The sequence below is a fragment of the Chaetodon auriga genome, chromosome 24 (assembly GCF_051107435.1).
Source record: "Chaetodon auriga isolate fChaAug3 chromosome 24, fChaAug3.hap1, whole genome shotgun sequence".
Taxonomy (NCBI): Eukaryota; Metazoa; Chordata; class Actinopteri; order Chaetodontiformes; family Chaetodontidae; genus Chaetodon; species Chaetodon auriga.
In genome coordinates, this window is record NC_135097.1 from 10,428,812 (window position 1) to 10,456,152 (window position 27,341).

General features: G+C 45.9%; 1 protein-coding gene across 1 annotated transcript; it reads right to left on the reverse strand.

The window, feature by feature from the left end:
• Positions 1 to 448: 448 nt before the first annotated feature.
• Positions 449 to 27,296, reverse strand: adgra3 (adhesion G protein-coupled receptor A3). The gene is made up of 19 exons (XM_076725487.1): positions 26,269 to 27,296; positions 18,538 to 18,609; positions 14,040 to 14,111; positions 9,325 to 9,396; positions 9,146 to 9,217; positions 8,844 to 9,004; positions 8,047 to 8,260; positions 7,731 to 7,895; positions 7,108 to 7,309; positions 6,784 to 6,933; positions 6,021 to 6,179; positions 5,739 to 5,906; positions 5,381 to 5,588; positions 4,984 to 5,192; positions 4,741 to 4,865; positions 4,406 to 4,529; positions 3,662 to 3,807; positions 2,879 to 2,974; positions 449 to 2,208 (listed from the first exon to the last, which is right to left on the reverse strand). The coding sequence occupies exons 1-19, from the start codon at positions 26,478 to 26,480 to the stop codon at positions 765 to 767; spliced, it is 4,071 nt and encodes a 1,356-aa protein (XP_076581602.1). The 5' UTR covers positions 26,481 to 27,296; the 3' UTR covers positions 449 to 764.
• Between the last annotated feature and the right edge of the window lie 45 nt (positions 27,297 to 27,341).

Genomic DNA, 27,341 nt, shown 5'->3' on the forward strand with positions numbered 1-27,341 from the left:
CTCCAGTTCAGCTGTCGGCTGTGGAGCGGACGCAGAACGGAAGGAGGTGGAAGAGGAAGAAGATACACTCCTCTCATTATCCTTTCTTCTCATGGCGGCTTCACTTGCCCTGTGAGTAAGCTGTCAATCACGGCCGGGGCATCAAGTCAGCAGGAGCCCAGGATGTACAGAGCATTCATCACACCTGTCAGCAGGCAGGGAGAAAACACCTATAGAGCCCAGAGCCACAGCAGCCAGCTGCAATTAAAATGGTGCTCCGCTGCAGAGGAAGGAACCTGAAGCCACCTGAAGGTCAGTGAAAAACCCAATTACCAGCTTGTCATATATTGTCAGCAAGAGTAATTCTTGGAAACAAAACAGCCCGGACTCACCTTTGCACTGGCTGCAGAGACCCAAGAGGAGATTGTGGAGGAGTTATCACAAAAATAAAATAAAAAACCACGCAATTAGGTAAAAGGGACTTTTTGTTTTATTATCGTTGGAACAAACTAGAGAATGGAGACAAAATCCCTGGGGGAAGGGTATGCACAGGGCAGCTCAGACCATGCAGGTTCATGTACAGAACTCTAAAATGGAATAAAAATGGTTTGGATTAAAAGTTATAAAAATAGACCATTTACAAAAACATATCGACAGAGAAAGTTCAGTGGCAGTAATGATTTCATCGTACATTGACACAAATGCACAAATGGAAAAACTAAAGACATTTCACAGTTTAGAGGCGAGGGCGTATCACGATGCAGTCTTTGGGACGGAAACTGTCGCTACACAGTAGTTTCATGTTTCCACAAGCCAGTCTTGACACTGGCTGCACTCTCTGTGCTGATTAAAGGCACCGACTGTCCGTTTTCTTTGAGCGTGCCACCGTTTTGAGTTATGAGGTTGAGCCCGTACGACTTGGGTTGGCTTTCCAGCTCGGTGCTGCTGGGTTGCTTTGCGGGACCGGAGTCTTTACTTGAGCCTGACGTGGCGGCGGCAGCTTCCTGCTCAGTCTCTACGGTCACCAATGACCCATTCCCCAGGATGCTGCCGCCTCCTTTATCTGCGTAGCGGGAGCGGCGCGGCAGGCTCGCGCTGTCGCTGCTGTCCTGCTGCAGCTGGCTCTGATGGCGCTCTCTGTAGGCCATGTAGGCCGCCCTCCGACTGTTCCGCGCCGCTATGTCGTAATGATGGTGGCGCCTGTGTGAGGCGCTCTGCACGCTGCCGTCCACGCTGGTCGGGACGTCGTAGGCGTACTCTCGCAGCACAGTCAGCCGGCTCGCCCTGTGTGCTCGCGCTCTGTTTTTGTGATGCCTGCTCGCGTGTCCGTTCGTGGCAGCTGTTGGATTGTTGATGTTGTTCACTGGGCGGAACTGCACCTCGACTGGCATTACGTGCATTTTAATTTCATTGTCTAGTGAATGTTCAGTCAGGCTGTTGTCCAAAACGGCCGCACCGTTGGCTGCAGGTGGTGCCGAGGCGGACTTGCACTGAGCCGCCTCTGCGTGCAGATTGGTCAGCTTGCTGCCGTGGGCGGAGTTGCGCACGCTGGGGGCGCTCTTATTTGTGTAAGAGGAGTCTGCGCTGCTGTGGCCACACTTTGCTGACTCCCCGTCTGCCTTGTCAGCAGAGCCTGCTGTGGATGTCATTGCCACGCCTGACTGAGGCAGAAGGACATCCTCCTGAGCAGAGTAGGCGCGCCTCCCAGAGCAACAAGCCTGGGACCAATAGCGCCTCATATCCTGCCTGTTGACACAGTGGTGCGCCACCATGAACGCCCCCAGTGCCAGTGCTGCCACCCCAAACAGACACGTGAAAGCTAAGTCAAATGGGTGGTCCTGTGACACAGCCATGGCCCCGAACACCCAGAGGGCCGCATACAGCCCCAACGCCCCTGCTGCGCCCATCAGCTGAGCAGCGAAGGTGTGCTCGTTCTCCAGAGCCGACAGGGGCACGGCGTGGGGAGCAGACACGATGGAGGACGACGCCTCGTGAGGCTGCAGCTGGAGAGTGAGCGGGTGGCACTGGCTGCTGGGACCGTCCGCCCCAGGCTCGATGCCTGAAGCCAGATGCTGCTGCTCTTCGATTGGTTCCTTGAGCTCGTAGCGGCGTTCAGGGTGGCGCCGCAGCTGGAGCAGGATGCTGAGGAAGTACATGCAGTCCACGAAGATGATGAATCCCACCGGGCCATAAAAAGCCCCGATGCTGGGCTCCCATGCCATCCAGCAACTAGAGGGAGAACGGACAGACAGTGAAATAACAGATGTGGCTTTTAATGTTCTGTAAGATTTTTTCCTTATTATATCATCTCAAGATCATCTCTGAGCAATAACTTCAATGAGCTAGGACGTCCTAAAAGGAACAATTCAACAGCGCTCATTCTCGAAGTTAAAACGGCTCTTTGAAAACTTCTGCATTTTTACAGTAACTGTCCCATTACATTTAATAACACAGGCAGGCTTCATCTCGCTTGCAAGAAATTAATTAAACTCCAAAGACTTCAGACAGATACGGGTCCAGATTTCTCAATTAGTCAGCCACGTTGCACAGTCTAAACAGCTGCCACTGTAGAGGGGGTGTGTGTGGGGGGGGGCTCGCTGTAAACTGGCAGCAGTTGCTTGTTGCTTGGATGCACACACCATTAATAGGCCTACATAATCAGAACTTTGGGGAATAAACTTTTCCTCCCCTCATAAAAATATCCATTATTTACAAAAGCTATGCAGTCCGGCCGGTCGATAGCTAAAGCCAACTCCTCCAGAGGACCGAATGTAAAAGATCTCCTGGGCCTGGATGCTCCTTTATTAAACGCTGTGGTCCAAAGAAAAATGACACAGCATTACCACGAGCGCATCCTGAGGGACGGGACCTTTAATTGCTTCCTATATAGCGTACTTACTATGGTGCATTGGTGCGGCTGCCGTAGTTTTTGATGTTAGCCGCCGCAGTGATCCCACAGACAATGATGGGTATCCCTCCGCCGATTAAGTAGAACCTTTTGGAGAAAGCACAGAGACATTGTTCTGCTTGAGTCTTTCTGTTTGCAGGACGTCAAGCGGGTATGAGCTGGGCACAGAGGTCCACTGGTATTTCAGGCCTCTACACTGACACCATGTGGCAGTTTGGCAAGCATCACACATGGCTCCTTAAAACAAGAAAGCTCAATAACATACTCATCTCTTGTCCTCTTCAACTAAAAATATTCCAAGCAAACAAAATCACACACTGCCTGATTATACTTAAGCGTCCTCTAAAAAACACTGAAAAACATTCATCCATTTGCTCTGAACAGGTAGAAACATAAGCGTAGTTTATATTTGTGTTAGAAACGCAAGGACAAGATTAAAAGAGACTCCACGAGTGCAGAATTTTGTGTGACACTGCTGTGATCTCATCTGTGAATGCAGATCCAGGTACAGTGCAAACGAACCAGACAGCACAACACAAGTTAAGAGGGGAGAATTGGATACAGCAGCGAGCTTGGATTCAAAGAAAGCTGTAATTAACATCTTGTCCCCTTGGTAGTCACTGATATTAAGCGTCGCAGTGAGGCTTGCTTGGTAAACATACTGACATGTTGGCGACCTAATGCTGCCATCTGAACATGTAAAGGTGCCTCATCCAGCAAAGAAAATGCGACCCTAATGCACACATCTGTAATGTAAGAGCGCTGGTGTCATACCTCAGCATGGGCCGCGGTGGTGGCGGAGGTTCGTCCAGCTCTTCGTAGCGCTTGGCCTTGCGCGTCACCTGTTTGTAAATGTTGCGCGCGGTCACACCCACCCACAGAGCGGTTGCCAGAGTTGAATAGTGCAGCAAGATGCCCACCTAAGAAGAGATCGCACCATTATATGTATATGACATTGACTAAAGCGAGAGGAACGCAATCAATCTCCTTCATCAGAGTGACAGCACGCCCCCGTTGTTAAGTTTCACCAATAAAAATAAAAATGATGGACTCCAGCACATGGCAGCGCTCTGAACGGCAAGATGATCCTTGAGCAATTTTGTACTGAGCATGTCATCATCATCAGCCTGAGGTGAAAAATCACCTTGTGAGATATGTCATTATGTCAGGGGGGATTAAATAAATAAACAAAAAGTTCTCTGCCAAGATCTTTCATCCAGGTACTTTGTGCAATGAAAAATGAATAAGTAATGTGTCTTGGTACATCACGCCATGAGGGGAGGTGCAGGATTGCCTCCAGCCATGGAAACCATCTACTGTATCTTTCTATGTGTTTTTTTTTTACTGTGCTTCCACAAGTTTTATGAGCAGAGTGAATTTGGCCAAAGGCATCTTTTTCCATGTTTTTTTCCCTTGAAAACATCCGAAGTGTTCATGTTTGTCTGCTGACTATTAGTTAGGAGGAAAGCATTCGCAGCAGCAGCAGTGATGGAGGGGTGCGGGTTGGGTTGTACTCACTGCTTGGCAGACGCTTGCGTACCGCGTCTGGTTTATGCCACCAACAAAGACCCCGCAGGTGAGGGAGATGTGGAAGCAGAGGTTGACCAACATGTGCCAAAACTTGCGGCTCACGCGGACAGACCTGGGGCCACAGAAACAACAAATCACAGAATTAACTAAAACTATAAAAAGAATCAGATTTGGGAGAAAATAACAGCAATATGATTAATAATAATTAGAAAAAGAGATTTCAGTCTATTGAGCAGAAATTAATGGTGGCTTGGGGCAAAAATAAACAATCAGCACAACAGTAATTGCTGAAAAATAAAGCAACAATAGAGGTAATCTCTTACCTGTGATGGTAGATGTAGCTGATGATAATTGTGAGCAGGCAGAGAAGTAGTATGATGACAGTGGCGTAGATGACTGGGTGCAGCGGCTGGATGCTGGGAGAGAAGTACTCCACGCTGCTGAGGTCCTGCATGACAGAAGATGGATCAATCCTCAGTTTTAGGTATTAACATTTTGTACTCCAAGAAATACGTATAGTTCATGATACGTGTCATCCAACCAACGTGAGGAGTAACCCAGCCTACCATCAGCAGGCCATAGTTGCCCAGAGAGTTGCAGGATATGGTGGTGAAGTTGTCATGATGGCCGAGGATGCGGCAGCCGTCACTCTGCCATCCTCCGTGGCCTCCCACCAGGCTGAAGTTCCAGGCGGCGGACACGGCGTCTGAGCCGCGGGCAAACCGTCGCAGGGTGATGTTGACGGGCGTTCTCAGGACGTGCAGGGACATACCGTCTGACGGAAAACACGGACAGCTTTCTGTTTTATTGTGTGGTAATGTGTCCTAATTGAGCTGAATGGCTGTTTGGTTCTTGTCCTGCTGTCAAGTTTTGGGTGTTTTGCATGCCAGTATTTTGTGTTTTCAGATTTGTCCTCACCGACTACAAAAAAAAACAAAAAAAACAAAAGACATTATGACTCACCAATCTTGGCCATGATGACAGGGGTGGCCACACTCCTCCTCTTCCCACCATCAGCCAGCTGGGACGAGTTGCCGGTGGAGGGAAAAAACTTGCCATTGCGGAAGCCCAGTAGATGGAGCTTGTAGACCGTGTCCTCCGCCTGCCCGGGAAGTGCAGTCTGGGTAAAGAGAGACTGAGGAAGCTGCAGGGAAGCCTCCACAATGGTGCTCTACAGGGACAAAACATACAATCAAGCAAAAATTCTTCCACTTTTACACCAGATCTGTTGCTTTGTTTGGATTACGTGAAGCATTTTCGAATTCTGTTTTATGCTGCGTTCAGCAAAACAACCGCCAAACAAACTCTGGTGGATGCTGACCTTGTGAAGGATGCTGGAGAAGGAGCTGGTTGTGTTGCATTTGAAGGTGAGTTGGCGGTCCTGCCCGGGTGTGCGCTCAGGGCTGGGCCTCTGGAACAGCATGCAGGTCATGCCGTTCCAGTCGTTGGCCCTGACAGCGTGAGCCTCCAGCGCTATGTTGGGGGATGTCTGGAAGGACGACAGGCATGGTGAAATATGATTCAATTCAATCTAAAACAAAATTTTAAAGTGTAATATGACACAAGGGTTCGACTCGGGCATGGTGTTGTTGATGGGACGAACCAGGGAGAAGGCCTGTGCTGTGGCCAGACGGTAGACTGCAATCTTCTGGAGGCACGTGATGATGCGGGAGCAGGCCATGGCTTCGCGCTGAGCCATCCAGAGCACCCTCTCATCAGCTAGCATCAGGTTACTGGCCATGCTTACCATCACGTCACCCAGCTGGGAGACAAGGAAAATTTGGACATGGGTGAACAGGCACATAGATAGCTGGGAAATTCATGACACTGATTTGGAAAGGCTGCCATTGCAGCTTCTGTGAGCCAAAGACATTGACTCTTAGTATATCTAGCCGCAGCTCAGTTTCTTAATTGCTTCAGTGGAAACACAAGAAATGAACGTGTTCACCCAGCATCTTGTTTGTATCAAACAGCACGAAACACATGCTTGAGGGAGACGCTTGACTCTGAAGCTACGTGACAACTGGAAGCACATTTCAAGCATGGTGTCACCCTACGAAACTTGCTTTAAAGCTGTGGTGCTCTTTGCCAACAGCAGTTACAACATTTGAAAACTTCTCGTCTTCTTGCTGGCCTACAGCTGTGCTGAACGTTGTGACAAGACGTGCTTTCTCATTAAGCTACATGACAACAAACAGCTGTTCAGCATGAATCTGTTTGTCCCTTGTAAAAACGTTGCGGGTAAACAGTTTGTTTGCAAATGATGGCACCACTTTTTTTGGAATCGGGTTTGTAGAAAGTGCCTCATTCTGATTTTTGCTTTGGTGTCGGGTTGAAAATATGAGCGCAGCCAGGACAGTACTTACATCTTTGAACTTCTCGACAAACTTGCCAATCTTCTCTATCATCTCAGCCACAAAGATAATGTCCATCTTATCGGAGAAGTTGGCGGCATCGATCGTGCAGACCAACAGGCGCCGAGCCCTGGCCACCACATTGCTCTCATTCAGAGGCATCTGGAGGAAAGACGCAGAGAGGGAGAATCAGTCTGCATGTCTCGAAATGGTCCAAGCACAGAGGGACAAGCAGAAAAGATAAGAGGAACTGAATTAACATGGCAACAAGGAGAAAGAAAAGATAAAAGTGAATGAGGTTATCGGAAATATCGACCTCACCAACCAGACACAGACCTGGTTGATGACGTACAGAAATCTTGTGACATCTTTCTGGAACTGGCAGCGTGAATAGTCCTCCTCCGCCCACACCCCCTTGCGATCGCAGTAGCGCCACGCCCGCTGCTCTTCGCCTGAGCTGCCTGAGTACGTGCCTGCGCTGGATGGCAGTCTGGTGCAGGGGAGGTCCGCTCTGATCCCTGCCAGGGTGCGGGGCCACCTGGAAGGAGCCAATTAGAGCTCAGTCCTGCTGCTTCCATTCCTCATTAACTGATACAGACGATGTCCTTATTTCCTCCTAACTTTGTGTCATGTGCGCAGTAACGTGTGTGACATCAATAGCGACAGAGTAATGGAACCATGACGGCCAGTAATTTACAATTTGACCACAAGGGGGAGCCACAGAGCTTGACATGACTGCATGCTGTCCATGCATTACTTTAAACACAGTGGTTCATATTTATATTTATTTTCTGAAAATGGATGTATGTATACATTTAAGTACTGAATTGGCTAATTACAAAATCTGATGAACAAATAATAAAAAAAACATTTTACTTGAATAAACCTGTTTGCTTTTAGTAGTTTTTTTTTTATCAGTTTGTGGACCTCTCTGTCTGGTTCTGTTCGCGTACACTTACTTGAACTCTCCCTTGTTGTTGGCGACGCGTTCAGGAGCACAATACTTGGCGGAACTCTCTAACACCACAATATGGACGGTCCTGGTGGTGTTGCCCCTGCTTGTCCTGACCCGACACTCCCAGTTCCCAGTAAAACCAGGCTGAATGTTTGAGATGGTCAACGCACTGATGGGAAACATGAAGGAGAAATCAACACATTTCAGATATTCTGGCCTGATGCTGAACACAGAGTGAGACAGAGACGCATTGTTTGTCCTGAAGGGGAATTCAGCAAAAGCTAAACGCTAATGCTATCAAAAAGGCACATCTGCCATACCTCGCAATAAGAGAGCAGTTCTGCACCATGCGCCTCTCAATGAAGATGCCTTGGGCGGCGTCGGGCTTGACCATGCGGCCATTCTGGTACCAGAGCACCTGCATGTCCTCGGCCACGAAGGAGGCCTGGCACTGGAACGGCAGGCTGTCCCCCTGGAAGACGACCTGACGCTGGGACGGCGTCAGCTGGAAGGAGGGCAGCTCGAGTGGAGCATCTGAGGAAGCCAGACAAGGCGTGAGCAAAAGAGTCAGGTCGTCATTCGTCACAGAAAAATAAAAATGTTATTTGGCTCATATTTTTCGCATGTAATCCCATTTACTCCAGACACAGTGCCTTTTTTGTTTCACTTTTGGCACTTGTTGAACACACAGGGAAACTAAAACAGTGTCTTGAATTCCGGGTATTTGTCATTCACGTCAGGCCACAGCTCCTGCTCGATCTGTGCCATGTATTTCATAATCCCTCACTGTGATGAGTGCCGAACTGATAAGACATGAGCAAGTACAAACAAAGGCAGCATTGGCCTGGGCAGCCCTTCTCTTATCTCCCGTGTCATTGCACAAGCCCCTGTTCCCCAGACACCAGCAGCCTCACTGATACCAAAACAGAGAAATTAAAGAGACAGTGTTCCATTTTTAGGCGACAATCTGTGTCACAGCTCAACATGATTTATTTCAACCTTTTCGAAATGCCTGGACAAATGACACATCGCGTCACTGAAGTGAAGACGCTCCATCAAATCTACATGCATCCAAGTGTGGAGGCAAATGTTTTCGGCCAGGTGTGCGTGTCCCTACCGCAGGTGAGGAGCTCCGGCCTGATGGAGGTAATGACCTGGCCCTGGAGAGACTGGGGGTAGGAGCACTTGGTGTTCTTGACGACGATGTTCCTCTCTTTGATCCAACGCAGCAGCCACAGAAGGTTGCAGTCACAGAGCAGGTAGGGGGTCTGAAACTCCCTGTGGATGTGTAGAAGCAGACAGGAACAGGGGGGGGCGGACAAGTTAAGTGGTGAGGATCTACCGAATATCAAGTTAAGTCACAAAAAGCCTGATTCGCCTGCTGGAAAGGCATGGCAACGTGCTCTTCATCATACTTACAACGACTTCAGAGACACCAAGCTGTCAAAGGTCCCCTGAGCCAATGAAGAGAACATGTTCCCTGAAAGGTTTCTGGAAAAAAAATAAATGATGGAAAATCATTTACCCTGGTCTGGTACTAAGACAAATGCCTGTTTTAGTGTACAATTGATACATTCACAAAAATGCTAATGACTTACAGTCTGATGAGACTGCTGAGGCCCTTGAAGATGTCGACTTTGAGACAGCCGATGCTGTTGTTGGACAAGTCTCTGTAGAACACAAAGGAAAAGAAAGTTTTGGTTTTATTTCTGCAGTATTTCACAAACACACTATGACAGCCCCAATGGTCTAAAAGACCATCAATTAGCATGCTGCATTATGTTTTCCAACAAGATAAGCCCTGAAAATCAGACTGCATCCAGAGAAAAACTGATAAATGGAGAAATGCTTAAGTTGCTGAGATAAAGCCGAGCAGGACTTTCCTAAAGAAAGGGCCAAGTTCAACAGAGGCAGGTTGAGGCAAAGGCGCCGAAAAAATTCAGCTGACAGGTTTACAACTTTGAAGGTGATTTTAGCTAATGTCTATGTGGGCCTCCAGGGAAACCTGCACATCAAAGGTAACACCCTGGGAGATGATTAATCGCCTGTGATTAATGTCAAACACGTCAAAAGCGTGTGTTTCTCCCCTGCATGTGACCTGACATGATGTCTCTGGCAAGCATCAGATCGAAGCGTCTGAGACTCCTGACGCCTTTCAGAAGGAATCGCAGACGAGTTCAGGACTGAACATACAAGAGGCTGATCCTGCCTCTGTGAATTGCACCCAGCGTGCAAACATTCATAAAGAACTGCAAAGAGAAAATATTGACTTGAGGCTCCAGGTAAACTTAAGTAAACCAATCTTCTGACACAATGGTCCCACACCTGTGGGTTGGGACCCCCCCCCCCAATCCCAGAAGCCAGAATGCATGAGTCTCACGATTAAGTTGATCTTTTAGATTTTGAGTGTTATTGGAGTTATTTACTTCAATTTGCTGCATTTGGAAACAAAGTTTGTGAGAGCATGAGAGAGGCTGAACACAGTACATGTGTGGGCCACAGAACCAAAACAATGAGCTGAAAGGCGATAAAATGAGAGAGAAGAAAGAGAAACTGCCATCGCCGGTGATATTTCTCTGTGAGTTTGCCAAAACGACCGGCATGTTTCACAATGCACACAGTTATTTGATAAAAACCTGAAAAAAAAAACAAAACATTTATCAGTGCAGCTTTAAAATAGCTGAAAGCCAAACATAAAAAAAGCTTTGATCAAGTGCTAACACGGTTATTATCCAACAATTCCATTTTCATCTCTCTGCATTCCCACAGAGATAACATTTAAAGCAACCACGGTTCAAAGTCCCAGCACCTTCACATTCGCTGTCACACATATTCCACTTTGAATGATCCAATCATTGAAAAGCGCCAAGTGAAGAGACGAGAGCCTGCGAGAAAAGACAGATCATTACCTCAACCCACCAGCTACACTGTATCCTGGGGTGCTCGAGGAATGTGATACTGACACAAAGTGATACCTGGAAAATGACTGTCAGGCATATGCTAACATCCCAGCATTTATGTAATTATTGGTGTTGGTCCTTAAGGTACCAGCTGGGGAATTTACTGTGTGAGGTTATTAGTTCCACTTGGAAGAGAAGAAAAAGCTGCCTTTTGCAGGCTTGCCAATTTGAGCATTCTGTGTCAGGGGAAGGATAACGCAGCAGAAGTGAAGGGGTGGAGGGAGGGGGCTCCCCTCGCTAAAGGCAAATTTTCATCTCGCTTTATCACCTAGGTTCAAATACTAGAGTTACAGCTACATCAAGGGACTTAAGACAAGCTGGTGAGTTATACTCACATATCACTGATTTTCTTGTCTGGCCACGCACCCATTACTGACTAATGTGTCTACTGTGCATCTGCTTTTACTAGTCGCCTAGTATTCATGACCAGAGCCCAATCTCAAACGCGTCTGTCAACTACAGGCATGTAGCACATTAACAGCATAGCAGTGCTTCAGTTGTTGCAAATGATACAAGGAGCAGAGGCAAAAATAGCCCCGTGTGATGAGGCTTCAGCGGGTCTGTTCAGCTGTCGGTGGAATGCAGAGTAAAAACGGGCTGAGGCCAGAGACATCCGGACGGTTTGAGTTTCGGATATTGTGTTTGCATTTATTTGTAAGGGAAAAACCGTGTGGGAAGTGTGTGTGAACTGCGTGTAATGTTAAGTAAGGGACACGCTTGTATTTCCCTTGTGGGTGGAACCAACAGTGCAGCCTAACCCCCAGCACGAATGAAGGAACTCAGACCATTTGAGGATAGATGTTAGACCTGTTGTAATGGTCCATGTCAGTCTTCTCATCTGTAGATTTGGCTTGAATTTGACATGGACAGCATTTTTGTTGTTGTATAAAACCAGTGAAGGGTTTGCTTCTCACCACTGTTTGGCTTTACATTCACACTGCTTCAAGGTAACTCGGACATTCCCAAACTGGTGGACACAGGATTTAAACAGGTGTCTTGTTTTCTCAATTTTCAGCTTCCATCCGTAACTTTGACCATTTAAAACTTGACGATGACGAGACTGACATTTGAAATGTCTCCACTTCAGTGTGGACATGGTGTGAGTGCCTTGTTCAACGCCTTGTTAGGGACTGAGAATAGTTGGATTTATGGTCGACACAAGGGGTTAACGGGAGACTCGCCGTAAAAACCTGTGATGTAGGCTGCGGTTTAGGGCGCCGTGTTTGATGCACCACTGCAACACAAGATAAACGCTTCGCACATGTTCGTGCTTCAATTATACTCCCCCAGTATCCGTGTTAACATTCATTTACTTTGTGACACACACAACAGCGGGAAAGTCAAACTTGTTTCATGACTCAATACTCCACGGGGTTGCACAGAGACGGCTTTCCTCGATGTGTGCAACAAGAAAGGAGGAGAAAACTGTAGGAGCAAACAGAAGCAGCTACGGCGTCACTACTAAGCCTACGCACATGGTTGCGGTCAGTGCAGCGCGTAAGTCCACATGATGCTGGAGTGTTTCTCAACAGCTCCACCAAACCCTTATTTTCCAACCTGCTATGAAAATCTGACTCAAACGTTGCTTATTACGACTAAACTAACAACTCTTAAACACAACGACCCTTTGAGCGTGTCAGTGAGAGCAATGCCTCGTGTTCAGCCCATACTATCCAAACTCCTGCACTCGTCTCCTTAAATGCCCCGTCACTGCTCTGTGACAAGACATAATTAGGCTGTCCAAATGGCATGTCTTGCAATGAGTATTGCTAATTATGCAATACTGAGATGGGAGGTAGAGGGAAATCAACGACTGGCTACAGTTGAGTCCACGATAAGGACAAAGAGAAAGCTAGAGAAGACCATGCCAAAGGTATGTCAAATAAAGGTGATATAAATACTGCTAAAAATCCATGTTTATGGACTTCTTGCTGCAAATTAACTTCACTTTCATTTTCCAAAGACTGGGGAAAAAAAGTAGGGTGGATATGTAGAGATGGATGCCAACCCTTGATGTCGGGCTTCTGTGTTTACATTCCCAGGGTCCGGCACTACCTCATCGTCTCTTCTCTGTGCTCCCTTCCTTTCACAGTCCAGTGAGTGACAACTCCCCTTTGAAATTAACGGAGACGGTTGGTGGGGCCAATTAAACATTGTTGCCCTTGGGCAAAACCAAACTGTACCCTGGAACAAGGCGTGTGAGGCTGCCGACAGCTCTGTGGTGGCGAGGACGGTCTTCATGAATAGCTTGTGTGTGGGGTGGAGGTTTTGATATGCAGGAGACCTACAGGCAGGCATGAATCCATCTGAGTGTGGCATGAATATGCATTGAGGATGGGGGGGGGAGGAGCCAGGTCTGAGCCAAGGAGCTGACTGCCTTCCTGTCTTGCTCTTATTGCTCCGCAGCAGCAGCCAAGCTCAAGTTTGTGTTGGCAGTGGCTGGGTACTGTTGGATGATTCCAATTCACGCTGAGTTCTTGCTCTCTCTCATGCTCTCTCTCACTCACATACACACACACACACACGCACGCACACGCACACACACACACAGGCAATACACAAAGAGAAAGACACGACCATACACTGACACACGGTTTCTTTCTGACCTACCGCGCTCACACACCACATATCCCAGATGGATTAGTTTTATGTATTCTCGGCATATCAAAATTATCATCAAGTGATATTCATATCCACCACACACATGTTTACATAGCCGCCTCCTTTTATTTTATTTTTTTTAAATTGTGTGAAAGTATATAAGGCCTCATTGCTGTCTGCAGTGGTGACTGGCAGTGGGCCAGACAAAACAAGGCAGTAGAAATAGACTTCTGCCTGACCATGCTCTCTTATGGACAATGGATAGACTTTGGACTTGCTGGAACATGCACAGCACATTACATAGACAGATACAAAACAACAGCTGCTTGAAACACAATATATGCAATCAGAGTGGTTGCTGAAAGCAGCGAAGCAGCCTCTGATCAGACGCTGTTGACACGAACACAGCCCGCACTGTTCAGGAATCTGGAAAATCTTCCAAAAGCAGCAATTTAAAATACCAAAGGAAAATGACTTTCAGTAGTTCGACATCAACAACAGCAGCAGCATCAACGGGAGCGGTGACACACAATATTCATAATCCACTTTTCTCGCACGGCTAATAATTAAAGCAAGCACTCCAAACTTGCTCCAAGAAAAGATGGAATTTAGATCTTACTGGTTGATAAGAGAACACCTCATTGAAGTCCTGGAGGAGCTGAATGTGTGACTGTAGAGCGTGTGCGCACACACACACACACACACACACGTAGAAACCACATTAAAGAGACAGCTCTGTCACTATTACTCACAGTTTTTTGAGTGCTGGCAGTCCGAGGAAAGCACCCGGTTCAATACGACTGATCATGTTACTCCGCAGGTCCCTGTGGGGAAAAATATTGAGAATTTGAATCATTGGAGGATACAAATGGAAAAGATTCACTCGTTTCGGCTCTTCAAATATGATTTTTTTCTGGCTTTCTTATGCTCCTGTGCGACTTAACTGAATGTCTTTGTGTTTTGGGATGTTGCTCAGACAAAACCAGGTACCTGAAAATGACACCGTTGCCTTTAGGCTTAATGTGCATGTTTTCACTCTTTCATGAAATTTCCTATCGAGGAAGCCATCATTAGATTAATTGATAATGAAAGTAGTAACAGCTGCAGGTCTGCAAAACAGCATGTTACAGAATGTGATTCATGCCAATTATACATTTTACATTTTTTGGACCTTCTTACAGCCAACAGTTATGAAATATTAGCAGACAGGGATTCAGTATTCTGCTGACATGAAAACCACTTTAACCACTGGACTTGAAATTAACTTTTCAGTGCGCAAGCATCAACATGGCAGGGAAGTAAAAGTGGCGAGGAGAGACTTGGAATACTATCCTTAAAACACAATGATACAAATTCACTGTCATCCATAATAACATGGTAACAATACATACAATGGAGCGTATCTTGCACATGCGTACATTTCTTTTTCTACCTAACTGGAACACCCGGACCTCCACAATCCCCGCCATGATCATTACAACACAGCCGCCGTCACTGACCGTCTGACCCTCTCTCACTCCCACACCCCCCCCACCCACAGATGCACAGACACACACTCTCAGACCTCCCTCTCTGGAGGTTCAAAGGCTTGCGGTCACAGAATTCCTGTGGTGCTCACCTGCGCTGGCACTGCCTAGTCACTCATTACAGCGGAGGTTCAGGAGGCTTTCTAGTTGCCACCTGAACCCATACAAAGAGCCTCTGGGTAACTCTGCCTGTTTGATGTCGAGGACCTGTCATCTGAAGGCGGGTAGGTGCCCATAGATAAGTCATAGACAAAAAAAAAACTTCAGCTTGTTAAAGCTTTGATGTGAGAGAGCAGACTTGGCCTCTTTGTGCAGGAGTGTTGAGAGAAAAATGAGAACACAAGACAAAGAACTGAAAAATATCCTTCGACTCCACAAGTCTACTAATTTGCCTGTTGCTAAAGCTAATTTATTTTTAAATAAACTCGGCTTTGAGTCGTGGTTGTTACAGGTGAGGGAAAGCAGGTCCCATCAGCATTTGCTGCACTCAATTTCCCATGTTAAGAAAGCTATTGAAAGAGGCTGATACTAAAGGACAGAGTTACTGAACGATATCTGCAGGTGGTCTTGACAGTTCAGACACCAGTCACACTGGGAAACCTGCAAAACTGCCTGTAACCACCAGTACTAATGACAAAAAAAGAGCACTGTAGCTCTCCGATACTCTAACACTGGTGGATAAAATATGGGGAGTCAGGGAGAACCAGTCCGTGCTTAACCACCCATAACAGCGCTTCAGATTTCCAAGACCACTGACCACACATGACCTGGCACCTTTAAAATCTATTTGCAGAGAAAAATGCCAGGTTTTTCTCAACATGTTCAAACTGAAATAGCTGGTGTGTTCCAGGGCTGTTCTTGAACTGGCCCCAGACCAAAGGGTGGTTTTGCATCTGCTGCCATTTGTAAGGGCACCCATACAGTCTTCCAGAGGTGTTATTTATAATAACATCAAGCCTCATGTGACAAGATGAATTGAAGTTCTATTTTCCGAATTTGTTTTTGGCATCATTTTCTTGTGCGTGTGTGTGTGTGTTTGGGGGGGGGGGGGTTGCATCTGTATGGAGGGTTCCTGGCATGACACTGACATTCCCTCTGAGGAGAGAGTAACTGAGGTTGTTAAACAAGCCTCCAGATATAAACGGTTCCTTCTTAACAGATAAAAACAATGAAAGAACCCATAAAAAAGATGTCTTCCTCAACTGTACAGACTCATTGCAAAACTCCAGCTTAAAGCCAGGCCCTGTAACTCCTGAATGAAGTACAAGCCTGTCTTCTGCTTACAAATAACACTGCCAGTTACACAGCAATATCTACTGTATATAGAGTTTGCAAAGATTAGCCACCAAAAGCTTCTGGTCATACTAGACCAAATAAGGTTGTACTGACAATATTACTCAGTGTATCTGAGAAATGGTGCATTTTATTTCTTATGACAAAAAGCCATAGCGTCTCTTTAATCCCACTGGTTCAGCAAATTAGAGGCTTGTCACCAGTGTCCTCCTTTCCATGGGGCACTAAGTAAAATCAGTACAGCACTATCAATTTCAAATTAACTTTCTGCTTATGCGTAACTTGCTTACAGACTTACTTCCACTAGCACTGTGCCGTTCACGAACAAGACACTGAATTCTTTAGAGCCGTTATCCTTGCTCTGTTTTCCACAATAAGCATTCCTCCACAGCAGCGGATTTAGTGAGGAATTAGCATGTGACGGTCGCCTTGCTTGGCTCCTATTTCTATGAGGAGAGTGATAATGGGGATTCTGTGTGGCTTATATCCAAGCAGGGGCACCTTTTGGCCCTGACAAAACACAGCGGTCTCCACAGTTACTTTGCAATTTCACGCAGAGTGCCGGATCGGCGTAATCGATTCTCTACCCCTCTCTGGCACTCACAGCCAGCTGCTGTCTCAGTCTTCGCGACTGCATACAGGCAGTCCAAATGAGGCAGAGTTTCTTTGTGGACTGAGGGGGAAAAAAGAAGCTGTGAAGGCAGGAGGAAGGAGGGGTGGAAGGCAAGATGGAGAGCCTCAGCGCGTTCAGACAGACTTGAGAGTTTGAGGAGAAAAGGGGGGTGTGATTGAAGGTGTGTGTGTGTGTGTGGCGGGGGGGTACAGGAACATTTCAGAGAGGGGGAGGCTTCAGCATGCAGAGCGTGTTTGGGAATTGTACTGCTGACACCTCTGGCCTTGGCTTGGCCTCATTACAATGACAAAAGCGAGCAAGCCATCTCGCGATCTCGCTTCGCTGGTCGAGGGCACACAGGAGTGGGGTGTGGTCTGCGAGGCACAATGGGAGCTGCTTTTGGAGGTAAACTTGCCTGTGGACTGATGCAACAACAGGCAGAACGGACTTTACAACCAAATCGACTGGCTGTTCATAGACAAAGCACATCAGTGCCTTAAAGGCTTTCTTGGTGGAGAAAGATCAAAGCTTTTCTTTCTTTCTTTTTTTATTTAACACATTCAGTACACAGCCTTCTGTTTATCCTCAAGGCCTGAGCTCTGAAAACTAACAGCTGACCCAATTGGAAAGCTAACAGGGGATTCTCCCGCAAATCTGATATTAAAAAAGTTAGGCAGATAAAAGTCATGCCGGACAAATAAATGTACAATCTGAACTCGTACTACAAGAACAAATGTGGCTAATTTGGCTTCATATGCCTTCTACATTTCTGGTCTTTTTAACCAGACCAGGAAGAGCGACAGGGAGAACATGCCCTTAGAATTCCATATCAATGCAGTCATGTGTTATTGTAGCCTTGGGTAAAAGCACGGCCATTAATGGTCTGGTTATTTTATCTGCATGAAGCCATTCCGGGGTGATAAATCACCCGTGGCCCGTGTACGCAGGCCCAGAGCCATTTTCTTGAAATCTCTGTCGGAAGGAAACGCAGGTGATGACATTCCATTCTCCAAAGTCAGAGTCACACGGCATGAACGACATCTCTCCACCGTTCAAGGAATCTCAGGAAGCATGCACGACTAGAACAACAAATGTCTTTACCATCCAGAGCTACAGGCCTTCTCCTCTCAACTCTACCGTAGTTTCTGCACTCAAAAAGGTTCTCCTCCAACATAAAGTACAAAAACCTTAAAGCCTGTGTTGCATACTAGTATTATTGGTTCTTGGGGAAGTAATGAGGTTGCCTGTATTTTACTCTAAAATAGGCCCCATCCCCAGAGGACCCAAGCAGCTGTATGTTGACAGTATGTCACCAGGCAGACAACAACCAACCCTTGGGGCTACATCTATATTTAGCCATTCTCGGACCATCTCTAGTCTTCTATCACAGACTGACATTCTTGACTGAGGCTAAGTGCTGCGCTGACGCCGACTCATTTTCTATGACCTGGATGTTCCACTGGCACAAGGCCAATGTGAGTCTTACAAACCTCCGACTCCGTGAGTCCGAGCTTCAGCTGTGGACTGATGGATGGTTCCTGCTAATGCACTGGTAGATAGAACGTGAAATATTGCGAGGCCCCACCATTGTGGAGTCCGTTGGTCATATTTCATAGCTACATACAGCTACAACTGTCACGATCATGACATTTTAGGTGATGATTAATTGTCATACAAGTAATTGCAATCACTTTTTTTCTTTTCAGAAAGTGATGTTTTACTTGGACAAAAGCAAAGTTTAGGAATAATGGTGAACACAGATACATTCATGCTCATACGAATCACTGGCAGAAAAGGGAAAATGGTAATAATACTTACAATTTTTCCAATGTAGACAATCCAAAGAAGGATCCATTTCTCAGTTCTTGAATCTTGTTGTTGTTTAAAATTCTACGAAGAGAAAAGTACTTATTAACACAAAGCCACAGAAAAGAGTACAGCCATTACAATTCAGTGTACATCCACAAAGTACTGCAATATTTCTGTTTTGTTAATATAAAAATATATGATGTGCAATGTCTTTTATTGCACCAAAAAACACGTGTGTAAGTTTTTATTTCCGATACATTGTGTTATTGTTGGCAGCTCAAGTGTTTCTGTCAACTTACCACACAAAGTCCAATTTAATACTGGCCCACATTTAATGTTTGTCAGATAGCAGCTGTCACACAGAAAACCAGCCACAGCACTCCAAAGATCGGCAAGGAACGAGCGTTAATTAAATTGTGAAAGTGGATTCAAAAGAATCTAGTGTCGCTTTCTACGACAAGTGGAACGGTGACACACTGATACTTGTCGACAGGTAACGATATTAAATGTCACTCTTTGTCCTCTAGCCCCTCTTAGCTTGCAGTCACAGAATGTTCCTCACCACCAGGAAGACATGAGAAGAAAAACAAGGTGAACTTCAGCTGAGTATTTACTTTCATGTTACATTGGCAGCATCTGATCTCCCTTGAGACGGGTAGCCAATACAAGATAAAGAATGATCTTTCTGTGACACATTTAACTTGACAGATCTGATAATCTGCTCTGTAGCACCAGTGATACTGCAGTGTATTAATGTATAAATATATTCCAGCAACAAGAGATCCATGTTTCTGATCGAACACGCGGTCATTTTAAATGTAGATCTCACAAAAAATTAGACACCGTCAGCTTATTCACAAGAGTATAGTAAACCAAACCAACTGAATCTTCAACCGAGGTTATATCTCTTGAAAAACTAAACTTTATCACTACAAAAATAAAAGCGAGCTTGAGAAAACCTCCCAGTCCAAGTGTGAATTCTTGATTGCTTCCTCCCTGGCTAATAAACCAGTTTTTATTATCCAGTTTATTCCCGGTGCATTACACAAGCTGATTCCCTGCATACAAAGCTGCAAAGTAAAGCTTCACTTTCTGCGCCCAAGTCCTCGGGAGTTCCTGTCTTTCTCCTAAACTACTCCCAATGGGTCTGGGAAATCAATAGCGCTGTTAACTCCCTGCAGAAAAGCCAAGCAGGGACTCGCGGTTAGCATATGTTTCTGGCTAGCAAGGAGGGGATGTGGTGGGTGACATACATGCTAGTGGCACCCACAACCCGGGGCCAGATTGGAGTCATTATGGGGTGTTGAGGGGTTGTTTTATTACAGGGTTGGACGGTGGAGACTCATTGGAGATTTGCTGCTTGGCTCTCTGCCGCTCACAGAGAGTGTGCACACAAACGGTTCCTGTGTTCCACAGACCTCCACATGCTGAAATTGCAGATGTTAAAACACGGTGATGTACAAGGCTGCAAATTCTATCACTGCCTGTGCACACGTGATCTGATGATATAAGGCAGAGACACAGGCCTCCCAAGATCGTGGTCACAAAAGCCTCATTTAGAATGAAAAATAGTTAACATACCAATGAGATGCATTTACCATGAGGCCTGTGTGAATTTAGGAATGTGGCACTCAATCCACATAATACAGTGAGCACACAAAAACACCTCACAAAACAATAGATCTGCAGTTAATACCAGTTTGGGGAAGCCCATAATGTTCAGACGACAGCGTTGGCACCAGATTTTAAGGTGGCGACTCTTTCAGTTGGATGACAATTCGTAGTCAAATCGAGGTTATTTATAGAGTCCATTAACACAAATCTGAAGGGGGAAAAAGCACACAACACCCTCTATCCTTAGACCCTTGATTTGATGGGGAAAACCCCCCCCCCCAAAAAAAATGGAATGTAAACATGCATGGAGAATATAATCCGGGAGGATATCGGGCAACTTCCAGGTTCTGCCAAACAGACAGTACATGAGCCATGTGACCTTCTCTCCAGGAGAGTTGTCATAATTTGGACTTGACAATCATCCTTTTCATTTGGCATCACAAGACAAATTGCAGAAGTACAAAGGGGGGAAAATAATGCTAAAAGTATGGCACATCATGGAACCATTTGTCAAACAAGAAAAGTCTCATAGCAAAGACGTTGAGCGGCCACAAGCAGACCCTCTCCAACACCGACGTTAAGTTGTACACCGCATAAACAGGCCTTTCATCTTCACACAAAGTTGTGCACTTCAGTTTACAGAATAGATCCTGAATATAAAACAACACATCCTGGAAATCAATCGAGTCTGGCTGCATAAATACACATTTCTAGCCTTGTGAATCTATCGGGTTGTCAAAATATATGTGTGAAAGAGAGCTCTCCTGAGAGTCATGAGCCCCTTTCTTTCCCTCCCTTCTTTGCAGGCTTTACCCTCATTCCTTCACTAGCCTTGTCCCTCCCTCTTCCTCATGACAGGAGTGTGACCTTGTTATGTTGGAAACTGCTTCGGCTGCTGAAGTTAGTCTTCTCTACACATGCATTGGTGAGAAAGAAATACTACTGCAAACTACACTACTTACATAGGTACACAGAGCAAAGCCTCAAATTTGCAGGGCGATTACAGCCATTAAACCGCCAGCATCTCCATCGGCCTCAGGTCGTCTGTAACTAAACTGTCTGCTTCCTTACTGTCTGTCTCTGGACGTCTGCCTGAGGTCTCCAGGCAAAAGATGTGGCTATGGAATTTCCTCGGGCCGGGCCTCAAACGATGGAGGAGGGGAGTCTCCTTATCTTGATGCATAGATAAGACCTACTTGAGCTAAAGCCAAGAACAAGCTGCAGGGGGATGTGACCAAATTTCACATCCTGTCTCCTGATACCGATGCTATAAATCTCAGGCAAATTTATGGAAAAGCTGTCTCTGAAGCCAGAATTTCTCCTCCGAGTGGGAGAGTAATACAAAATACATTGGCCTAGATTTCATCTTGCTTTCACAGTGAGTAACTATGACACCACTGAAGGTAGTCCCATGTTTTTTTCACTTAGGAAAACACACCTTTGAAAGCATACACCCCTGGCTGTAGGCACATTATCCAGAGAGGGACTGAAATGGCCAGCCACTACACACTCCCCTCACAGGCACATGGCGTTTTAAGGACAAAGCCAACTGATGCTCTCTCAACACTTTCTTTATGCTCAAGAGGCTTTTAAACAAAGGACTCCCAAGAGCGGAGGGCTGTAACTCTTCAATGGGTTTTCAAATAAGTTTCAGGCTGCAGTTGAGCTCATAAAAACCCTTCTAGAGTGACTTCCTCTGAATGCAGTGGATGGAAAAGTGGGCCTCAGCTCAGGTGGGAAAGGGAACTGGTCCAGTGGTTAAGATGCTGTGACTTGCCAGGGTAATTCTTGCAGTTATCCAGCACTTTCTTGTTCCATAAACCAAGTGTGAAGATTTTTCTGCATTCGAAATTATTTTGAGGCACCAAAGGGGAGGATTTAGGTTTCACATGTAACTGAGCTTTTATGAAGTCATTAAAAGGGATTCACATGCATTGGGGCAAGCTTAAAATGGCACTTGTCATACAAGCTCTTTTTGCCCCTGCGTTCTCGGAAGTTGTACAGGAGGCAATGCAATATCCTCTTTCCACATCCAACAGGCCAAGACATTGAAGCACGGTATTCACCTCACAGCTGTCTGCCTGAATGGAAAAATGATCCACTATGCAAACATCAGGATAAAAGCAGATGAGTAGCACAATTAACACAGACAAGAAGGCATTGCACAGCCTTAGCTCATGTCTACGCACTAAACTGAAGTGCTTGTCTGGGATTAAATGAGACCTGGGGCAACCTGGCAAAGTCAAAGCCCAACAGGTCCGTGAAATAAAAGGCTACGAACGGACTAAATGTGCAGCTGTCAGTGCCTCGCCTTTGGGAATTTACTTTCTTCTGCAAACACAGCAGAACTACTATGAAAAGCACAGGGGCATTCCGTTAGACCAGCGGCTTGCCTGGAAAGCAACAAAAACAAATCCTCTTAGGACATGCATGACAGCAGGCACCTGTGGTCTGGTTACACGAGCACTTTGAAAAGCTCACCGCAGAACATAGCAGCTTCTAAATGTTGGGAGAATACACACACAGGCGTGAGGACTCATCACATACATTCCAAAGTGATGAGTCTGATTTTTAAGACCTGAAATGTGACGGGAAACTTCTCCACAAGCCTGACCTGAAGGAAAGGAAGTCTCAGGGAAACGAGATGACAACGTAACCCTAACTCCCAATTTGCACCGCTGTGAAACAAGACAGTTTATGGCACTCTAATGTGTCATCAAACTTGGGGCACTTTTCCTGCAGCGAGAAAGGAAATCCCTGCTTTCTTCCTGACATTAATCCTGTGCTGCTCTGTAGAGACCAAAACCAGGTGCGCTTATTTGCTCTGTGCAGCCCAGGTGCTCCTATGAATGGATCCTGATTACATTAAACAAGACCTGTAAAGAAATATGAGCCGGGTGAGTGCAGAAAGCTTAAATATAATCAGTTCCTGTCTGCATGGGTATGTAGGCTGAGACTTAAACAGGTACACAGAAATAAATGCTCATGTCCACACCCATCCAGAGCACTCACACAACCTGATTTATCCTCCCATGAAAGGCAAAGGTTGAATTCAACCCCTCGTATTTTAACCGAGCCCACACTGACATGGAAGAACAGGCCAGCTGTAAACACATTCGTGTCATTTCCTCTCGGATTACCTCGGCATGCGGCATCATTTGGAAGGCACAAATGCAGGGAATGCATGACTTTTTTTTCCTCTCTACAGTGAGGCATTCAGAGCAGAGCTGCACTGAGCACCTTCTTGCATTCTATGTCAGGGTAGGGTAAACTAAAACGGGCAATCATTTAAAGTCAGGCAAAATAATGGCTACTTAACTGTGTAACTGCTCGTGTACAGACAGGCGTAGTTAAAACAAAGGACGAGGTAAAAGACCCATCACGTGAGAGCATCTGGGGTAAATTTTCTGGTGTGGAGTCAAAACAATTATCCCAGTGGTTGAATTAGTTCACCAAACCCGAAAGAGCAGTTGCTCAAAAAAAAATGCGCTTGTGGTTTAAATCTCTCTCTCGCTCTCTTTTTTTTAAATGTTCACTGAAAAGCCAGACTAAAATTTTTATTCATTAGATTCCAGACCCCTGAAGAGGAAACAGGGAACCTTACACACAAATTAGGGGGGCAAGAAGATTAATGGAATGGGTCTCGAAATCACACCAAGTTTATACCGCCGTTTCTGGCAAGGCCTTTAATTAACACACATAACAAGGCGTGCCAACACACAAATTGAAAAACATCCATATAACAAGGGAGATATATTGCCACCAGTCACTGCAAAACAGCATTATCCTAAAATGGATGAGTTTGAAAAGTCAGGTCTGACATTTTGACACTATTTGTTTATTTACTTTTATTTGTGATGATTTTTAAATGGAAATTTGTACAATTATCTTCAAGGAGAAGTGAAAATTATTACTGGCAATTTAAAAAAAAACAAAACAAAACTAAGAGATGTCTGTGGTAAAACAGGACCACCACACCAACTGAGAGGGCTCGCTGACTTTACAAGTCATAAATTGACACCCAAGAACTGTGCAGTCAACATAAATTGCTGCTTCGTCGCCACTCGTATCTAAAGGGGACTGTGAAGAGGGCTCCTCGTGAACACAGTCCTGTTGTTTTCCTCCAGTGGATGACAGCAAATGTCCAGAAACACAAAAGTGGAGACTGGGGTGAATTCCTGAGAGTTACACTGCTTTCTGTCTGTGCTCTCTAATTACATCCTTCTTGTTCTTTGGAGGCCATCCTCCATGTTACAGTGCTTAAGCTCAGTGCTAAATCATGAGGAGCCTGGCTCGACCTCCTCCTATCCATCACTGCCAGAACAAGATGACAGAGGCCCAAGCTCACGGCGCGACACACAGACATAGCAAACACCAGGAATGGATACAAGGCTTACTAAATGACATTAGAACAGACCACAGCTAAAAGAGATGAGCATATTTCAAATTCTACAAATATCAGAGAGGACACTCAGATGATTACTGACCACAATGAAGAAGGAAATGGGGATCAGGGATGAAATAATTCAACACAGTCAACATTTGGTATTTTGGTGGTCGTGCAGTTGAACAGTCGGACTGATTTCTTCAGAAGTTCACCAGGGTGGTGCATTTATGTGTCAGTGGGAAGATCCAGCGTGAGATTTCACCTGCTGAAACGCAACAGGTAAGAGGTGAAGCTAATTTGAAAGTGCCTTACGATGCACTTCCACTGGCTGCTTGATAATGTTGGGTTTTTAAAAAAGGCCTGACAACATGGAAGTCAGCATGGAGGAAATTGTTGTTAAAGGGATATTTAGTCGTAAAGAGAGGCATAAAGTCTGTTTTACTGACAGGTCTCTCAGGCTATAACACTCAGTTGAGTGGCTGCCAGGTGTTCAAGCTCCACCCAGGCGACACCACACTGCCCTAAATTGGATTTTTTTGGCTCCTGTAACTAACAGTCCATGGCTTTGGAAAGTGCTTCAAAGTTATACATATGATTTGTGGTAAACAGGTTAAAACATGTACGCTCACTTAACTTACCACCCAGTCTGCTCTCTCTTTTCCTACCTGGAGTCTATTATTTGCTTTCGACTCCAGCACCCTGCCCTGGTATTCTCATATTCCCCCCATCACTCACCACCACCAGAAAGCACAAGTGCAAACTGGATGCACAGCTATGAATTTCTGTCTTTTTACTCATCAGATCTGCAGAAACATTTTAGAACCTGAGTCCAGGAGGTCGTGAACAGGTTTGGAAAGGAAATCCACAGTGCACAGTATGTGTGTGTGTGTGAGGACGGCCACACAAAAACTAACAACTGCATCAATAAGACTGATGGCTCCACTAGCGTTGTGGGGGACATACAATCACAACTGCTGCCTCTGAATTAAGAATAATGGTGGCTGATTGCCAACCAAGAACCAAGCTAAAAATCCATATAATCACTGTGTGTGCAAGTGGCAGCTCCCAGCAAAAACTGGGCACAACATCAGGCTTACTGAGGCGCGTTGCCAGTAAGAAAGTACCTCACTTACTTGGTCCAACCCCATCAGAGTGTATATTTCAGCCAAGAGAAGCAAAAAAGAAAAAAAAAAACATCACAAGGATTAACTCAACAGTCAGTGAGCTCTGATATCTATTAACAAGCCTTGGAGATATGATGAGATAAGTGTGTCTGCAAGCACTGACTCAGTAGCCAAAATATCTTCCTGTGTGTGAATCGCTGCACTGCTGGAAGACAGGTGGTTACTGTTCCTCGGGGTTTACACCGTCACAGTATGGAGGTGTGAAAGAGTCTGACATAGACAGGATACATGTATAGCTTAAGTACACTTGTCAAGCCATATGTATCTTGTACTGCTTATGTTTTGCTTTATTTGATACAAGGAAGTCAAGCACAGCTATTAAGCATCCCCTCCCCTTTGGAAAATTGTAGTTTTAGTGTAACAAAACATGTTTAAGTCCCTTCAGTGATATGAAATAAACTATTTGGAAGCAGACCGCACGGGGAATCTAAGTAAAGCAACTACAAAAGTGGATAATTATTCTTGAAACCTGGAAAAATCGAACTTGAGTGTAACACAGGTTTAAAAGCTGTGAGCAATGTGTTTAAAGACGGTGAAATGAAAGTGTACACTCACAGTGTGACCGTCCTGTTGGGGAAGGAGTCCGGAGGTAACACCTGACGGAGCTCCATGTTGCTGCACACCACCTTCCTGTCGGACGCCAGGCTTTTCCCACCGCTTTTCGAGTGTTCGTCGTACGACTTACAGCCGGATGAGACCACCGAGGAGCCGCCGCCGCCGCGGCCGAGCAGCAGAATCGCTAACAACTGCAACAGATCCGCCCTCATTTTCACGCGCCTCGGCAGACCCGCTGCGGCATCGGCTCCGGAACCAATGTTCAGACACTCAAGCAGCACAGATGGGAGAGTTGATACCGAGTCGCTTTGTTACGAAGAGGTGACCTGAAAACCAGAGCCCGCTAAAGACAACAATGAGACCTCTGCCCGTGTCTTGTTCGGCTCAAGCGAGCCTTCCTCCTCCATTTCTCGCAAGGCTTCCCCTTAGCTCGGCGCTTTTCAGTCCGACAGAGGTGTTCTTCTTTGTTCGGCAGACGACTCGTTTATGTTTCCCTCCCCATCCCGGCGTGCAGCTCATTTCCTCCAAAATTTCACATGCCGAGTAAACTCGCTGGTTACTAAATAATTTGTCCGGTTGTTGTTGAGAGCTCTTCTTTGTTGCTCATGGCGTGGGGTCTACTGAGGCGGCTGCAGTGGTCCCAGGTTATCCGCACTAACTTTAGGAATAGCGTCCAGGCTTTTTCACAACACCCACTTTAACTTCCCAGCACTCCGGGCGACATACCCTGACCCGAGCACGAGCGACTAAACTTTCCCCGTGTCTTCTTTTCCAGGCACCAACAGGAAATTACTCCCGGAAAAAAAAACACAAAAGGGCCACAACGACACCTTTTCAGCGGGGTGTGCCGCAAATGCTCGATAAAGTGAAAAGCTGTACGTCGCTTGGAAAAGCGTATCGAAATTAATTGTTATGAACTCCACCGCGTCTTTAGACAACATTCAAAGCCCGTTCTGTCCATTGAGAAGTCCTCTTCCCGTGGTCCTGCCCCGGGATCCACTGTTGTCAAGTCAGTCGGGACTCCAACCACATCCGGTCCGAATTTCAGAACAAAACCCTAGCGGAGCCATTTT